At 36.6% G+C, this 14,911-nt stretch overlaps 1 protein-coding gene across 1 annotated transcript; it reads left to right on the plus strand.

The window, feature by feature from the left end:
• The first annotated feature begins 2,595 nt into the window (after positions 1-2,595).
• Positions 2,596-12,711, plus strand: LOC311287590 (polyadenylate-binding protein-interacting protein 2B-like). The gene is made up of 4 exons (XM_084404511.1): positions 2,596-3,125; positions 10,371-10,531; positions 10,692-10,862; positions 12,036-12,711. Exons 1-4 carry the CDS (start codon positions 3,119-3,121, stop codon positions 12,090-12,092), a joined length of 396 nt encoding a protein of 131 aa, XP_084260637.1. The 5' UTR covers positions 2,596-3,118; the 3' UTR covers positions 12,093-12,711.
• Positions 12,712-14,911: the final 2,200 nt, after the last annotated feature.

The raw sequence follows: 14,911 nt of genomic DNA on the forward strand, positions 1-14,911 counted from the left end.
TTTCAGGACACGTTTACACGACAAAGATGTAATAAAAACATTTTCCTTTGCGTTTTTAGCGTACAGGCGACAACGCTTTCAAAACGATCAACGCTTTCAAACACTCGGATCCGTGAAACCGACTAAAAATGCTGTGTTATGCATACCAAGGCCAGTGGTTGGCAATGTCACTTTGTAAAGAAACACCATGCACCTATAGACTGAACGCGCAATACGCATACGAATGACACCACCGTTTTCACAAATTTTTCACGTTTTTGTAGTTTACGCAGAGACGATAACAGTATCTTATACAAAAACTGGCTCTTTTAGGGGGCTCTTTACACGACACCATTTAAAAATGGAACTAAAACCGGAAAAACGTTTATGCGTTTTGGGCATTCATTTAGGCCCACATGACAGTGGCGTTTGGGGGGCCTGAAAACGCTAACTTTTGAAAACGAGTTTCAAAGTGCAGGTTTTTGAATGCGATACTGTTATCGTCTCCGTGTAAACTGAAAAATGAGAATTTGTGAAAACATCATGCGCATGTATACAAGTAAAGTTAATTGTAATTTACTTGTAATGTAAACAAACCCTTAGGCTGAGGCATATGCCCACCCCACCAGAATTATGCATTTTTAAATATCTGAACAAAAGATCCTGTGTGTTAAAACTAATGCTTTATGTTAGAAGAAAAAAAGCTACAACATCTTAAACAATGCTAAGATGGTTTGCTGGTCACAGAAGAATTTAGGGCACTTTTCAGCAAGTCAGGCTGGGAGACCTGCTGACCAGCCACCCAAAATCAGTCAAGTAGCCTAGTTTGACCAGGACTGTGAGAAATGTTTAAACCATCTTAGAGCAAAACAGCTTAGGCAATTTTAAGATGCTTTCCCCTCACAGAAGGGATCTTTATACTGTTGTGTCAGAAGGATAGGGATTATTGTAAACGGCTTTATTACGCCACCTGCTGGACATCTCAAAAAAACATTGGTCATATTGTATGCCTTGCCTACAGTTTACACACACACACACACACACACACACACACACACACACACACACACACACACACACACACACACACACACACTTTGGATATTTATATTTTTTGAGGACTCTCCATAGACGTAATTATTGTTGTACAGTACAGACTTTAGCCTATAGCCTACTATCCCTTCTCCCTTACCCTATAACTTAACCCTTAGGCCTACAGAAAATATTCTGCGTTTTTACATTTTTTTACATAAAAAAAAAACACATCAGACAACGATAAACAATTATAACAAATATTATAGGAAAAATTAACACTTTACGAAAGAAGTGACGTTACGGAAAGTTAATAGCCTAAATAAATTCCACTGGATCAGCCAAGCAGTAAAATGGTGCCTGATCGTTGTTGATGGTTACAAAAAGTCGACTGCGTGTCTGCAATTTGCAAACAAAGTTACTTATAAAATGCATAGCTATAAAATTGAACAAAATTCAAAACATCTCCAATCAATTGAAATGTGAGTGTGATCAGCTGTGGTCACGTGACTAGCACATTTGATTTACGCAGCAGCACATAGAGAACATCAAGAAGACAAAGCGACACGGTTCCTCTGTCAGCACTTTTCCAGTGTGTCCTCTCATTTTCACTAGTCAATATTCGATCAGAGACTGGCCCGCGTCCTGACTGTCTTTCTGTCTACAGAAATATTTCCTCTGGTGTGTTTGATGTAGTTGCCATCGGAGGAATTTAAAGTAAGTAGCGAATAACAGACAGTCATTAAACATTACATCAGATAGAAATATGGGGAAGCATGAACCATATTATAAAGAGTTGTTGTGTTATATTACTCGGTTTTATGGGAATTTGAATGCATATAATATGACTATCCTATACTGACAGGGAACTGCCATAATCTTCCTTGTTAAGAGCATATCACATTTTGAAAAACAAATTAACCTGTAGATTTTTTTGTATTTATTTATTTTTTGCATGCACAAACATTGTTTTCCTGCACCAACTCGTTTCTTTTTAAACAATCAAATATGTTGGGCTACTATATTCCAGAAAATAGTCATTAAATACACTGGAAAATTATCAAACGCTCAGTTGAATAAAATGATATAAGTAGATTCATGTGTATTTTATTTTTGTGTTTCTGAGAGAAACAGGGAGGATGCATGTTAAATTAAATTAATCTTCTTTTGATTAAAATCTTTTCAATTCACTATGTTCACAAACCGATTATTTCATGATTCACATTAAGCCGACAACTGGAGAGTTATTGTTTAAGATTTGATATGACAGTTTGATCAACAAAGAGTTGGTCTAAACAACCTATTATTTTATTAAATCGTGCAAAACATTTAGCCTAATGAATGTTGAGCATTAGTGTAATTGTGACTATATATTTTTAGATGCAAAAAAACAACTAGGAAATGAAATTACAAAAACTCTTATAAAAAAAACCCCACAATTGACAACGGAAAAACTGCCTACTGGAACATCTTATGTAGAACCAGAACAACATACTATCCTACGTTGCATGGCATGTCAGAAGTCACGTTATGACGTAATTACGTAAGGACGTACAATAAAAGCTGAACTGTCTTTTTAAAACTAGTTATTTGAAATAATCCACTCGAAAGAACCGATTCGCTTATTCTGGCTTAGGCTACTCTGTCATTACTTTGGCATGCTCATGCCTTACTGTTTTTGCGCAATTTTATCACATTCATTCACACATTCTTCTGAAAAGCAGTTTTACAGAAAAAAAGTTTGTAAACAATCAGCGGTGTTTGTTTGTTTGTTTATTTAATAATAATATTTATTTTTGCTATGTTTTTGCATTCGTGTATAAATATGGAAAATTATCAAACGATCAGATAAAATAACCGCATTTTTTATTCAAGTTGTTGTGTTTGAGAGAGACACAAACACAGAGGGAGGCGGGTTGATGCCAGTTGATGCATGTTTGTTTAAGCAGGAACCACATGACCGTCTTGCTCGTAATGTGTTGTGTTTCTCTAATGGCAGTCAGCCATCTCATCTCAGCTCACCTACCTTGCAAATTAAGAATTAATCATTCCGTACAGTGTTAACTCAAGATTTCCAGAGATCTGACGGACATTACAAGCGTCAGCGATGCCAGGTACGATATATTAGCACGGTTTTCGTAGCTTTCTGTAGCTTGCACTGTGTTCCTCTCGGTGTGTGTGTGTGTGTGTGTGTGTGTGTGTGTGTGTGTATGTGTATTTGCGCGTCTCGACCTGACTTCACAGCGTCTGTCTGTCTCTGTCATTGACTGGACACTGTCTTAATGTCTAAAAAGCAGTTCCGACAGCAAATATGGCCGTGCAAACTGAGTATTGTTTGATTGTACCAATTTGTACGTCATTTCGGAGTGCTTTATTGTAGCACTACACGTTTAACACTGCGTTATTTGCAACTCGTATTTGTTACGAAGTTCTTCTAGATAAACGGATAACTCGCACGTCATTCCAAGGGGTGTTGAGGCCCACCTTGGCTGTCACTGCATTTCTCAACACGACCGTCGGTTTATGCTAGTTTACTCTCATTGCTGCTATGAGCCATATCCTATTCAGAAATGCCATGGAGGCAGTCAATATTAGCGTTGTTGAGAGCTTGTTTGTCCTCTAAATAAGTTATTCTGCCTTTCTCGCTGTAATACTGTAACAGTGGATTACATAATTGGCTTTGAGAGTGTTTATAAAGCTCGTGCAGGGAACGGTGTAACGGATACTCAGTTTCTGTGGTTGTGTTTCGTTAAACTCATTTATTATAATTTTTTTTTTTCCAAAGATTTAATGAGTTTGTTTACTATTTTCCGTTTATTCGCCTGTGGCCAAATATCAGAGTGCTTGCTAGTTTGGGTTGTAGAAGTAAAGGTTGTCTGTGTGTTCAGGCGGTTGTTTAGAGATTTCTGACACTGGTGTCTGTGCAAACACACATGCAGAGGCGTGTTGTTGCATAAGCTCCAAGTTTTCTGCAGTCTGTCACGCATGCTACACATCACTTTGTGTTTGAAGAAAATGCAACTTGTATAACCACTGCTATTATTAGCTTCTTAAATCGACCCAGTTGTCCTGACTTAGCTGCTTGTCTTGTAGGGGCGAAAGAGGAATCCTGAATCTGTGACTGTGATTAATGGATGCTTTGACAAGTGAGCTGATAAACATAGTCTCTCTGAACTCGACCAAGGAGTTATTTTTATTGACCTTATATCGCTGTATATTGTATTGGGACCATAAAAAGCCATAAAACAGTCTGTAGTAGGATGTTGTAGACTAGTTTTGTAAACTTATGTTTACGACAATGGACTATGTTACGTATGCTTGTGATTTGGCCTTGTCCTATATTTTAAAATGAGGGCAGACAGATTCAAAAGAGAGTACAAACAGATTTTTTAACATAAGCTTTGTAGCTTAACTGACAGAGTGTTAAGAAAAAGGGGTCTAGTTTGTCAATATTATAAATGCTGTCTGTTCCTGTATTACATTTGCTGGCCTAATTAACGTGTGTGTGTGTGTATGCATATATGGCACTGTGAGGAAGATGCTACCTATACATTTGGGAGTTTTTGTTTTGTTTTCTTAGCTACGTTCACGTTGTCAGTGTTTGGGATTGACAACTGCATTTACTTACAAGTGTGAGTCTCAAAACAAACTGTTTACACAGCTGCTTACAATAGCTGCTCGAGTACTGTCTGTATTTAAAGGGGTCATCAGATACCCATTTTCCACCAGTTGGTATGATTATTTAGGGTGTTCAAATACATTTTGTAATGTACTTTGGTTAAAATTCCTCCGTGGTTATGTAAAACAACACCCTTTTTACCTCCTCAAAAACAGCTTTGTTCTCAGTGACCTGTTTCGGTGCATGTCTCTTTAAATGATAATGAGCAACTGCTCACCCCACCCCTCTCTTCCATGGGGGGTGTCGAATGGCTGAGGGCAGAAACATGCTAATATGGGACAGTCTGTCAGTGGTCGTGGGCGGAGCATGAGCATTATGATATCATAGTGCTCAGAAAATCAGTGACAGTGATCCAAGATGGTGATGTCCATAAAACTGAAAAGTCTTACTACGTTTGACATAAGTGTTCAGTTGAGGTGTGAGCTTATGTCAAATCTTCATTAACAGACAGCAGCTTTTTTTTTTTTTTTTCAAAAAAAAAAAGATCCAGAAGAGAGTGACTTGATCTAAAACCTTTAGCCTAAATGAAACGGCTCGTATGGCTCCAAAATCACACATAAAAACCCGCTATACTCTGTACACGCTCATGCAGTGTCTCTCGTGCACTGTATGACATGAAAGACAGCTAGTTCACATGGCGCAGGGTTTGCATAAAATGCAGTTGTGAGTACTGAAAATGTACAGGTGCGAGTTCAGTTGTAGAATGCAGTTTTCAGTTCAGTAAATAACCAAGCTGTGTGAATGCAGCCATATTAAGGATTCAGATACTGGGCTGACAACTACATTCTGCTGCTTTGTGAGCTGTCTCTGCTGGCTTAGTCACACTCACTAGGGGTTTGTAAAGGTGCTTTTGGAGGAATGGTTCGTTTCCACAATGTAGTATCCTAACACAGATTGGACATCATAATGGATTGATTTTGAATACTGTACATATATCTATCTATATCTATTATTATCCTCCTAAATAGCACTCCACAAGAGAAACTTCACTTACAATTGATTTCAATAGAGTTTGATGAAGGCAAGGCAGTGGCACAAAACGTAAAATACATAATGCACACACATTTAGATTGAACTATAATTTTTTATTATGACATTATTATTATTATTATTATTATTAACTTGTGGGGTTAATCCAAGTTTTGGGAAATTAAACTGATATTTGCTTTAGAAAAAAAGCAATTGGAGTACTCAGCATATCATAAAATATTTAAAATTGCAATAATATTGTATCGTGAGGCCTCTGGTTATACCCACCACTAATATGTATGTAATGCATTGAAACATGTTTACTTGTGTGTAAAAACATGTAATATTGAATTAATACAGTTAAAAACCCAAACCAACTTTGGTTTCACAACCTGTGAAAGGTTACCCCATTTCTGTGGGAATTTAAATCTCGGTGGTTTCACAACTAGCAGAAGCTTTGCAATGTTGCGGCGTCATTGATTCTGGTTGCAAGATGGCGTGCGCTGACTTTTCTCGAGCAGTCGAATGTGGCATCTACGTATATATATCTATGGAGTAGACGTGGCTGTCTTGAAGAGGCGACAGATTGAGGCTGCAAAATTTTGATGGATTAACTCAAAAAGTGTATTATAACATAACATGGGCTCAGCATTGCGAGATTAATGTTTTGTCAGAACCCTTGTATCAGTGAAGTCGTACTCCGTTTGCTATCTATCACCTGTCAGGTGTGTGTTTAAAGCCCCCAGTCCTTCATCTTAGTAGCTCATCCTCTCATGTCATCGCTCACAGATGAGCTTATTTCCTCCAGTGATGTCACTGCTATTATTAAGCCTTAAGTCTCTGATCTCTCATACACCAACGTAGCACACATTAGACAGACAGCCACAAATGTTCTGTTAGTGGTTCTGCTACCTTCCTATGAACAGAGTACTGCACAGTACGACATATTGCCTACTGTCTTTTCTTAAATATAGGCATTGTCACAATAAATCAAACAACCGTATTCTACATCGTACACCTCACTATACATTAGTCACATGACTTAATGAATGCTTAATTCAGCAAGACACAACCACTTTTTAGTCAAATGATGAGTCAAAGAAAGAAATGTTTAAAAAAAATCATGGCCTTTTTTTATTAATACACTGCCTATGGAGGCAGCATTCAGCTTCAGGTTTCAGTCAATGCTTGTAAGCAGGTGAAACCTTTTTTTTTTTACCCAACCTGCTTTTTCTTGCTGTGCTGCAACAGGTTAGACCAGGGGTGTCTAATCCTGCCCCCATTGTCCTGCAGAGTTTATCTTCAACTCGCCTCAAAACACCTGCCTGGAAGTTTCTATGCCTAGTAAGAACTTGATGGCGCTCGCTGGTTCAGGCGTGTTTAATTGAAGTTGGAGCTAGAGTTGCAAACTTCCAGGAATTTTCAAGGCTGGAAACTTTCCACAGGGAATTAATGCGAATAACCTGTGAATTTGCAGAATTGCAGGTTAGCCTACAGTATAACAGGGAACTTAAATGTAGTTGACAAAAAAATCTCCCAGATTTAATGCAAGTTCAGTTGAATTTCCACCCTGCACATTCCTCAGTCACGGGCCACACCCCCTGCATGCACTGTGCATTCCTCCATAACATGCGCATTTGATCAAAATACAGAAAGAACAGTAATGTTGTGAAATATTCTTACAATTTAAAATATTGGTTTTCTATTTTAATATACTTTAAAATATAATTTATTTCTGTGATGCAAAGCTGAATATTTCATCAGCCATTACTACAGCCTTCAGTGTCACATGATCCTTCAGAAATCATTCTAATATGCTGATTTATTATCAATGCTGGAAATGGTTATGCTGTTGTTGTGTTTTTTTTTTTTTTATAACCTGTGATACTTTTTCAGGATGATGGGTCACACTTTAGTTTAGGGTACAATTCTCACTATTAATTAACTATTAAATACGACTTTTGCCTCAACTCCTAATTACTACTTATTAATAGCTTTACTAACAAAAGACAGAACAATGCCTAAAAGCTGTTGTGTGACAGGGTGTACAACACACAAGCTAAAAAAAACCCCTTTTTTAAAAAAAACTAAGTTTTTATAAGCTACCGAACCATAAAAGCCAGCCTTTAAAGGAGACAAAAGTGGATACAGGCAATAAGACTTGAAGCATCAGCTGGAAGAATGGGTACATTTAATCAAATATTGGTTATGGGTTCATATTTAGTAGTAAATATCAAAGTGGACAAATACCAATTGGCCCAAGCTACAGCTTGCTAACACACATAGCTAATATTAGCCTTCTAATAGCTAACTTGTCCCATCATTTTAGTAATCTAGCCTAAATGATAAAAAAAAAAAAAAAAAGTCTTTCCTTTTCCTTTAATCCTTCCTTATCGGGCTTATGCTACTCTGACCAATGCCTGAACTTCGTATTTTGAGCACTTCTTGCGTTGTTTTTGCCTCTTCACGATGACTCGCTTAATTTAGTCCTAATTTGTAAGTCGCTTTGGACAAAAGCATCTGCTAAATGACCTAAATGTAATCTACTGCACCCCTGCTTCCCTCTAACTTTCATAAAGCTGAGGCTATGTGCTTTGACTATTATTACATAAGATGAAGCGATCTAAGTTATTGATCTTTGTTAGGTAGGTTAAATGATGCTGTTACCTGGTGATTCAATCAAAGAGTTGTAGATTTCAGGGTATTTCACGTTGGGCCATTCAGTTTGATCATTTCTCCAACAAAAGGAAGGTAAGGAAAAGGGGCACTGACATAGACCAATACAATTTAGTTTCTCAATATATATCCTCCTCTCAGGTTCACATAGTGTGGTGAAATAATCCTTTGACATGATTAAAAATAATGAATGTTTTTTTATTTTTTGCATATCCTGTCGCCGATTACGTTCCCCATCAGTGTAGTTCTCAGAGTAATATGACATGTTGTGCTCTCTCAATTGCCTGTATCCACTTTTGTGTCCTTAAACGCTCGTTTAAAAAACATTTTTTTTTATACAACCGTAGTTCTGGGTTTTTTAGCTTGTTTGCTGTACACCCTGTCACACCTACACATAGCAGCTTAGACATTGTTTTGTTTTTTTGTTATAAGTCAGAAATGACAAGGAGGCAGCTTCAGGCAATACAAAGTCAATGGAGAGGTTTGGATTGTTGGATGTTTATATGTGAGCCCGCTTATCTACACCAGGTTTGAGATATGGTTGTCAACTAAACCTACTCTGAAACTCAGTTTGTTCAGCTAGCTTCATGCCCACACCTTTTAAAGGCTGTGTGAAATAAAGGTGTTGTTAAGATTCTTCAGCCATTTTATTATGCATCAGGTTCATTGTTCCCTCTAGTGTTTACAGCAGGCATTACTGTTGACGCCTGCAGCTGAGAAAAAACGTGCACATGTTTTGAGTTACTAAGGTGTTTCTGTTTGTGCAGATTTTTTAATGCATTGTTCAGGGTTTAAGACGTGCAAGAATGCATAGTTTATTGCCAAAAAATCAGAAAAAGAAACAACCAAATCGAAAAACTATCAGGATTTATTTGGGAATCTACATTACATATATTATTAGTGTGTGCTGTTTATTAATTTAGTTATTTTGATGTATAATTTTGTTTATGATCTTAACAGGCCAACATGGTGAGTGTTCAGCCATGTTGCATCATTATGGAATGTGATCCTGTCCATGCGTGGTTGTGTTTAAGTATTATGACAAGCCTTATGCAATAGTGTTTAGCATTATAGCCTATATAAACAGCTACTCGCCTCATGCCTCCTTTCAGCAGCCCTGCACTTGCCCTACTCTTACTTTTAATTTAACAAATTGTAAAATATTTATCTAATTCTTCATTGTTAAATTTGCCATTCAAACGTTTAGATTGATTAAAAAAATACTTTTTATCCTGGAAGGACTGAATAAAAGGAGCAAAAGTGACAGTACAGACTACAAAAAAATTCAAATAAACTCTGTTCTTTTGAACTTTTTATTGATTAAAAAAAACAAACAAATCATTTCACGCTTTCCACGAAAAATATTAAGCAGCACAAATATATAGAATAGAAATGTTTTTTGAGCACCAAATCAGCATTTTAGAATTATTTAATAGTAGAATGATGTGACACTGAAGCTGGGAGTAATGGCTGCTGAAAATTCAGCTTTGAATTTGAACATCACAGAATCATTTTAAATAGATTTATTTTAAAATAGAAAAGTTATTTCAAATTGTAATATATACATTTGTTTTGTTTTTTACTGTATTTTTGATCAAATGAATTCAAGCCTTGTTGAGCTTAAGATACTTTAAAAAATATCTTACTGAACCCAAACCTTTGATTGGTAGTTTGTGTATTATTTAATAATACTGAATATGTATTTGGAATGCATGATATATATGTGTCGTCCACTTTGTCTGTGTATTCTTTTTGTGGTCCGTTCAGATAGTTTGCTCTCTCAGTACACGCCAGATTTTTGCTGTATTTTTGTATATTATTTTGATGTTTGAACTTATTTGCAGAATGTTACATTCCAGGTGGGAGTTTCAGTTCGCTTTCTTGAAACAAAAAAAGAAGTATACATTTAAAATAGCTGCTCATCTTGTTTGACAAAACAAAATATTAGATATATTATTTATAATGTTATTGCTATCAAAATAAGACATGATTTTGGTGTTGGTGCACCCGTAATATGTATGCTTATCTTTTTCAGAGCCAGCAGAAATGAACGGGCCTGACGTAGGAAAGATGTCGGGCAGTGGGGTTTCAGGAAGTGAGGGAAAGGATCCAGTAGCCAATGGGCATGCAGAGAATGAGTCCAACCCTTTTGCAGAGTACATGTGGATGGAGAACGAGGAGGAATACGATCGGCAGGTCTGTACACTTACAGCCCGTTAAAAACACACAAACTCAGTTGATCCGGTTGGGTTTTTCAGTATGACTGAGGTGTGTGTTAGCGTTCAGTATCATTATATTGGTTTAAATCAGCTTGGAAGTGAACTTTTACCTTATTGTCAACTTGTTTATATCTCAGGTAGAGGAGGAATTGCTTGAGCAAGAGTTTTTAGAACGCTGTTTCCAAGAGATGTTGGATGAGGAGGATCAGGATTGGTTCATTCCTGAGAGAGACCTCCCATCAGTCGGACAGATTCAGCAACAGCTCAACGGGCTTTCTGTCAGCGACGGCAACGCAGAGGAAATCTTGGTAAGCTCACAGACATTCAGTGTATAAAATAGTCAAATAATCTTAGAAGTGTAGGCTAGTACACCCAAAATTGTCATTTACTCACCCTCACGTCATTTCTTGTTCTATGAAACCCAAAGATATTTTGAAGACAATGCAAGTCATAGAGTGCAACAGTGGAGTTCCTGAAGTAAAAGGCCATTCATTTGATGAACTGATTTTGAATGAGTTATATACCAACCTACTGTAAGCCACAAGGTTGTTATAATGATGGTAAATGGTTTTGTTAAGGCCATTGTATTTTTTTAAATGATTATATTTAACAGTGGAATTCCTGGTAAAAACAAATAAATACATTACGGACGATTCTGCAAAGAAATCTCCATTAATCAAAGAATCACAAGCAGCAATTCATGCCCACTCCTATGAAGCACTTCAAATGTTAATGTAGTCAGTCTTCCGAGTCCTTGATTTTTGTAAATGCATAATTTGCTATAAGCTTGATAAATTAAATTATCTCTCTCGGTGTGTGTGTGTATACCAGTCAAAAGTTTGGACACATTAAGGTTTTTAATGTTTTTGAAAGTAGTCTCTTTATCTCACCAAGGCTGCATTGATTTGTAAAAAAAAAAAATACAGTAAAAAAACAGTAATGCTGTGAAATATTATTACAATTTAAATTGACTGGTGTCTGTTGTAATATATTTTAAAATGTCATTTATTCATGTGATGGCAAAGCTGAATTTGATCCTTCAGAAATCACTCTAAGATCATTTCATATTATTTTCAATGTTGAAAACAGTTTTGTGTGTGTGCTTCATAGGATTGTACTCCTTCGCTCATTAAAGCCGTAAAGTACAGTCTTGTATCTTTTGTGTTGCTTCAAGTCAAAGTTTGTAATTTTGTGATTCACCAAGTAGCTGGCTGGTTTGGTTCATTGTTTATAACAAAAACTTTTTTTAAATGATTCCTATGGGAGAAATGAATGGGAAAAATATTTCCGATACCAAGCCGCTGAAAAAAGTGGTCTGGAACTGTTGCACTCTATTGGAGTCCAAAACAACACCATTGGGAAACCATTGACTTTCATTGAATGGACAAAAAATATATTTTACATTCCACAGTAAATAATAATTAAAAATAAAACACTAATTTGTCAGATATATTGTAATTGATTATTCTCTTTTTCCCCAGCGAAAGAGCATCTTAAACCCTGAAGCCAAGGAGTTTGTGCCTGGGGTGAAATACTAAGGATCATCGTTCCTCCTCTCTCATGCAAACATCGGATCATATACTCAAAGACTGTTGTGCCCATGTTTTTGGATGGTCACATAAATGCACTCTTCTACACATTTTTGAAGGGGCAGGAATACAAATTTATTTTTTTGGGGGGGGGTGGGAGATGATTGTCTATAAGCTTTATATTTCTGTTATGTATAAACCAAGGGTATTAAGTTGAAACACGACCTCTAGGAGGTGCTGTAACTAGCTAATATCATACTCATTACCAGGCTGTTTTATGTTGTTCTTCCCTTGCCGAAAGGGCCGTTCTTGTCATTGTTTCACAGTTTGTGCCTGATCGGGTCTTTGCTTTCCCTCCCCTGTTTTTTTTGTTTTTTAATTGATATTTTGTCGCTGGAAGTTTTGATGCATCTGTTCAGATTCCTGAGTTTTAAGGGGTGTGGCCGTAAATGACTGGGGGTGTGGCTGGTGGTGGACGGAGCCCTTGATTGGATGCTGAGGAAAGGATGTTGGGGAGTTCACATGAATTCAACTTTTGATTTTGAATTTGAATCGTTACACGCAGGACTGAATTTCATTTAAAAAATGGAAGGAAAAAAGGCAAATAAAGAAGAAAAGTTCGTACTCAGTTGGATCATTTCTTGTGTCTGGATGTATTTTAAATCTACCAGTAAAATGTGTACTGAAACCTGGTATTAATTCTCACATTTAATGTAACATTACCATTAAATACTATCCATTTAACATATGCATATGCATGATTTGATTAACATATGCGAATGGCATCTAATCTAATCAAGACTTCAGTAATCAGCAAGTCATGTAACATCATCCATTTATTAATTTCCAGATGGCTTGGAAACATCTAGTTTCTCATCAGCATAACTGTTTTTATTTTAACTGCTTTATGGAATGGATAATACATTCTAAGGTTCATGAAAGTGATTTATTTTTATTTGTATGTAGTACATCTAACTAGTAGGCCTAGAACCAGCATGGCATTCATCACAAATTCAAGTCTCATACTACTGAAATCCCTTTGTTTGGGTGAAATTCAAACTTTAAAATCCTGGGAATTATAAGACAGCAATTTACAGCTATAATGAATGGTATTGATAACAGCATTATATATTACAGCAATTACAACATCTACACTTTGAACAAAACTTTTACACTTTTTGTATCTACCATCAATTTGATTTTACTGATGTATTACTTTTTTAGCATAGCAAAAAGACATCTGATAAAACAATGTATGGAAATGCTGACGTAATTGACCATGAAGGTCTGACATGATTTTAATTGGAAGTTATAGATGAACAATTTGATCAACAGAGTTGTTCTCGTAAATATCAATTCAGGCCTAGTAACGGCACATCACTACATACTTGTGGAGTGACCATGACCACTTGTGTGGCCCTGTACTGATAAAATAGTGCATCTGGCTTCAAATCTCTAAATATATTGTAATAATTTATAGTCAAATGATTCAAGAAAGGTTTAAAATGGTGAACAATAGTTTTCACTCTTTCAGACAAACAAGGTCCCTAACCATGCGATCGTCCTATTGATTATGTACACTGTTCAGATAACAGGTTACATTTTATTGGCCATGTGCGCTTGACGTCAGGCACCTTCATCAGCATAGATGTCTGCGAACTTGACGGGATCTCAGTGTGTGCAGTGAAGACGATATTGTTGGACAATAGCTGAACGAGGGCAAAAGGACACAGAAGACAGTGTGAAGATCATGTATTTAAATCATATTGAAAAGCTGTCAAGCTCAGGTTATGTGTCCATGTACTGTGTTATTGCTCTGGTTTTCACTGCATTACCAAATACATTAACATTTATTACTCTGTGGCCCGGTTTCACAGACAGGGCTTAGACTAAGCCAGGATTAGACCATAGATCAATTAGGACATTTAAGTAATTTTTATAAACATGCTTAGAAAAAAAACATTACCGATGTGCATCTTAAAACTAAAAAGGCACTGATATATTTTTAAGATCAGTCAGTGCAAGTTTATTTCAGTGGAAACAGCTCAGACTTACATTTTAGTCTAGGACTAGTCTTAAGCCCTGTCTGTGAAACCAGGGGTGTATATATAGTCTAAATCCAGTTTGTTGTTGTAATTGTTATCGACCTCAAATATTTTTTTAGATTTTTGAAAGTTCGCAGGAGACTGACGGCAGGATTTACAAAGGCTACACAGCAAAATGCAAACGTCTGATCAGCACCAAAAATAGAAAGGCCAGATTAGTTTAAAAAAAAAGAAAGAACATTTTGTTTCGATTGTCCTTAAAAAAGCTCAATCTTTTGTCTTATCAATGCAAAGTACTGTGTACCATCATGCCAATCCACACTGTCACTGTGAGACCAGATTCTAATCTAATACAAAATATTGACAAAAACTATGATACCAAAATAACACTGTTGCTGACACATTATGTTCCCATGATCTTACAGCACTTGTTCCTTTTCATAACCACTCATGAATGCTGAATGGTTTACTAATGCATAAATCATGGATGTTTTGATCCGGTTTTCAACATTCATTGCTTAAGTTCCTAGAAGACCAGCTTGCCTAAAATACTGCACGTCTCCAAATAAGTCTCGTGACGATCAGCACGATCTTAGTGTTGGTACATCCTGTAACAAGGACAAATAGAGGCGGGTCTTTTACATCTGACTGTATGGTCACACACAGGATGTGGTGATAAGGAAGAGAAGAGGAGGGGATGTTTGGGGTTAGGAACTGATGCTGACAGTCATTTGTTTCAGAACATTACATTTACATCACATCTTTTTGGCCTAAACATAACTT

The sequence above is a fragment of the Rutilus rutilus genome, assembly GCF_951802725.1.
Source record: "Rutilus rutilus genome assembly, chromosome: 3".
Lineage (NCBI taxonomy): Eukaryota > Metazoa > Chordata > Actinopteri > Cypriniformes > Leuciscidae > Rutilus > Rutilus rutilus.

Excerpts from the sequence above, each read along its gene's own strand:
- LOC311287590 (XM_084404511.1), top strand. Across the intron at positions 10,532-10,691 it reads AGGAGGAATACGATCGGCAG|GTAGAGGAGGAATTGCTTGA; the intron begins GTCTGTACACTT and ends TTTATATCTCAG. Across the intron at positions 10,863-12,035 it reads GCAACGCAGAGGAAATCTTG|CGAAAGAGCATCTTAAACCC; the intron begins GTAAGCTCACAG and ends CTTTTTCCCCAG.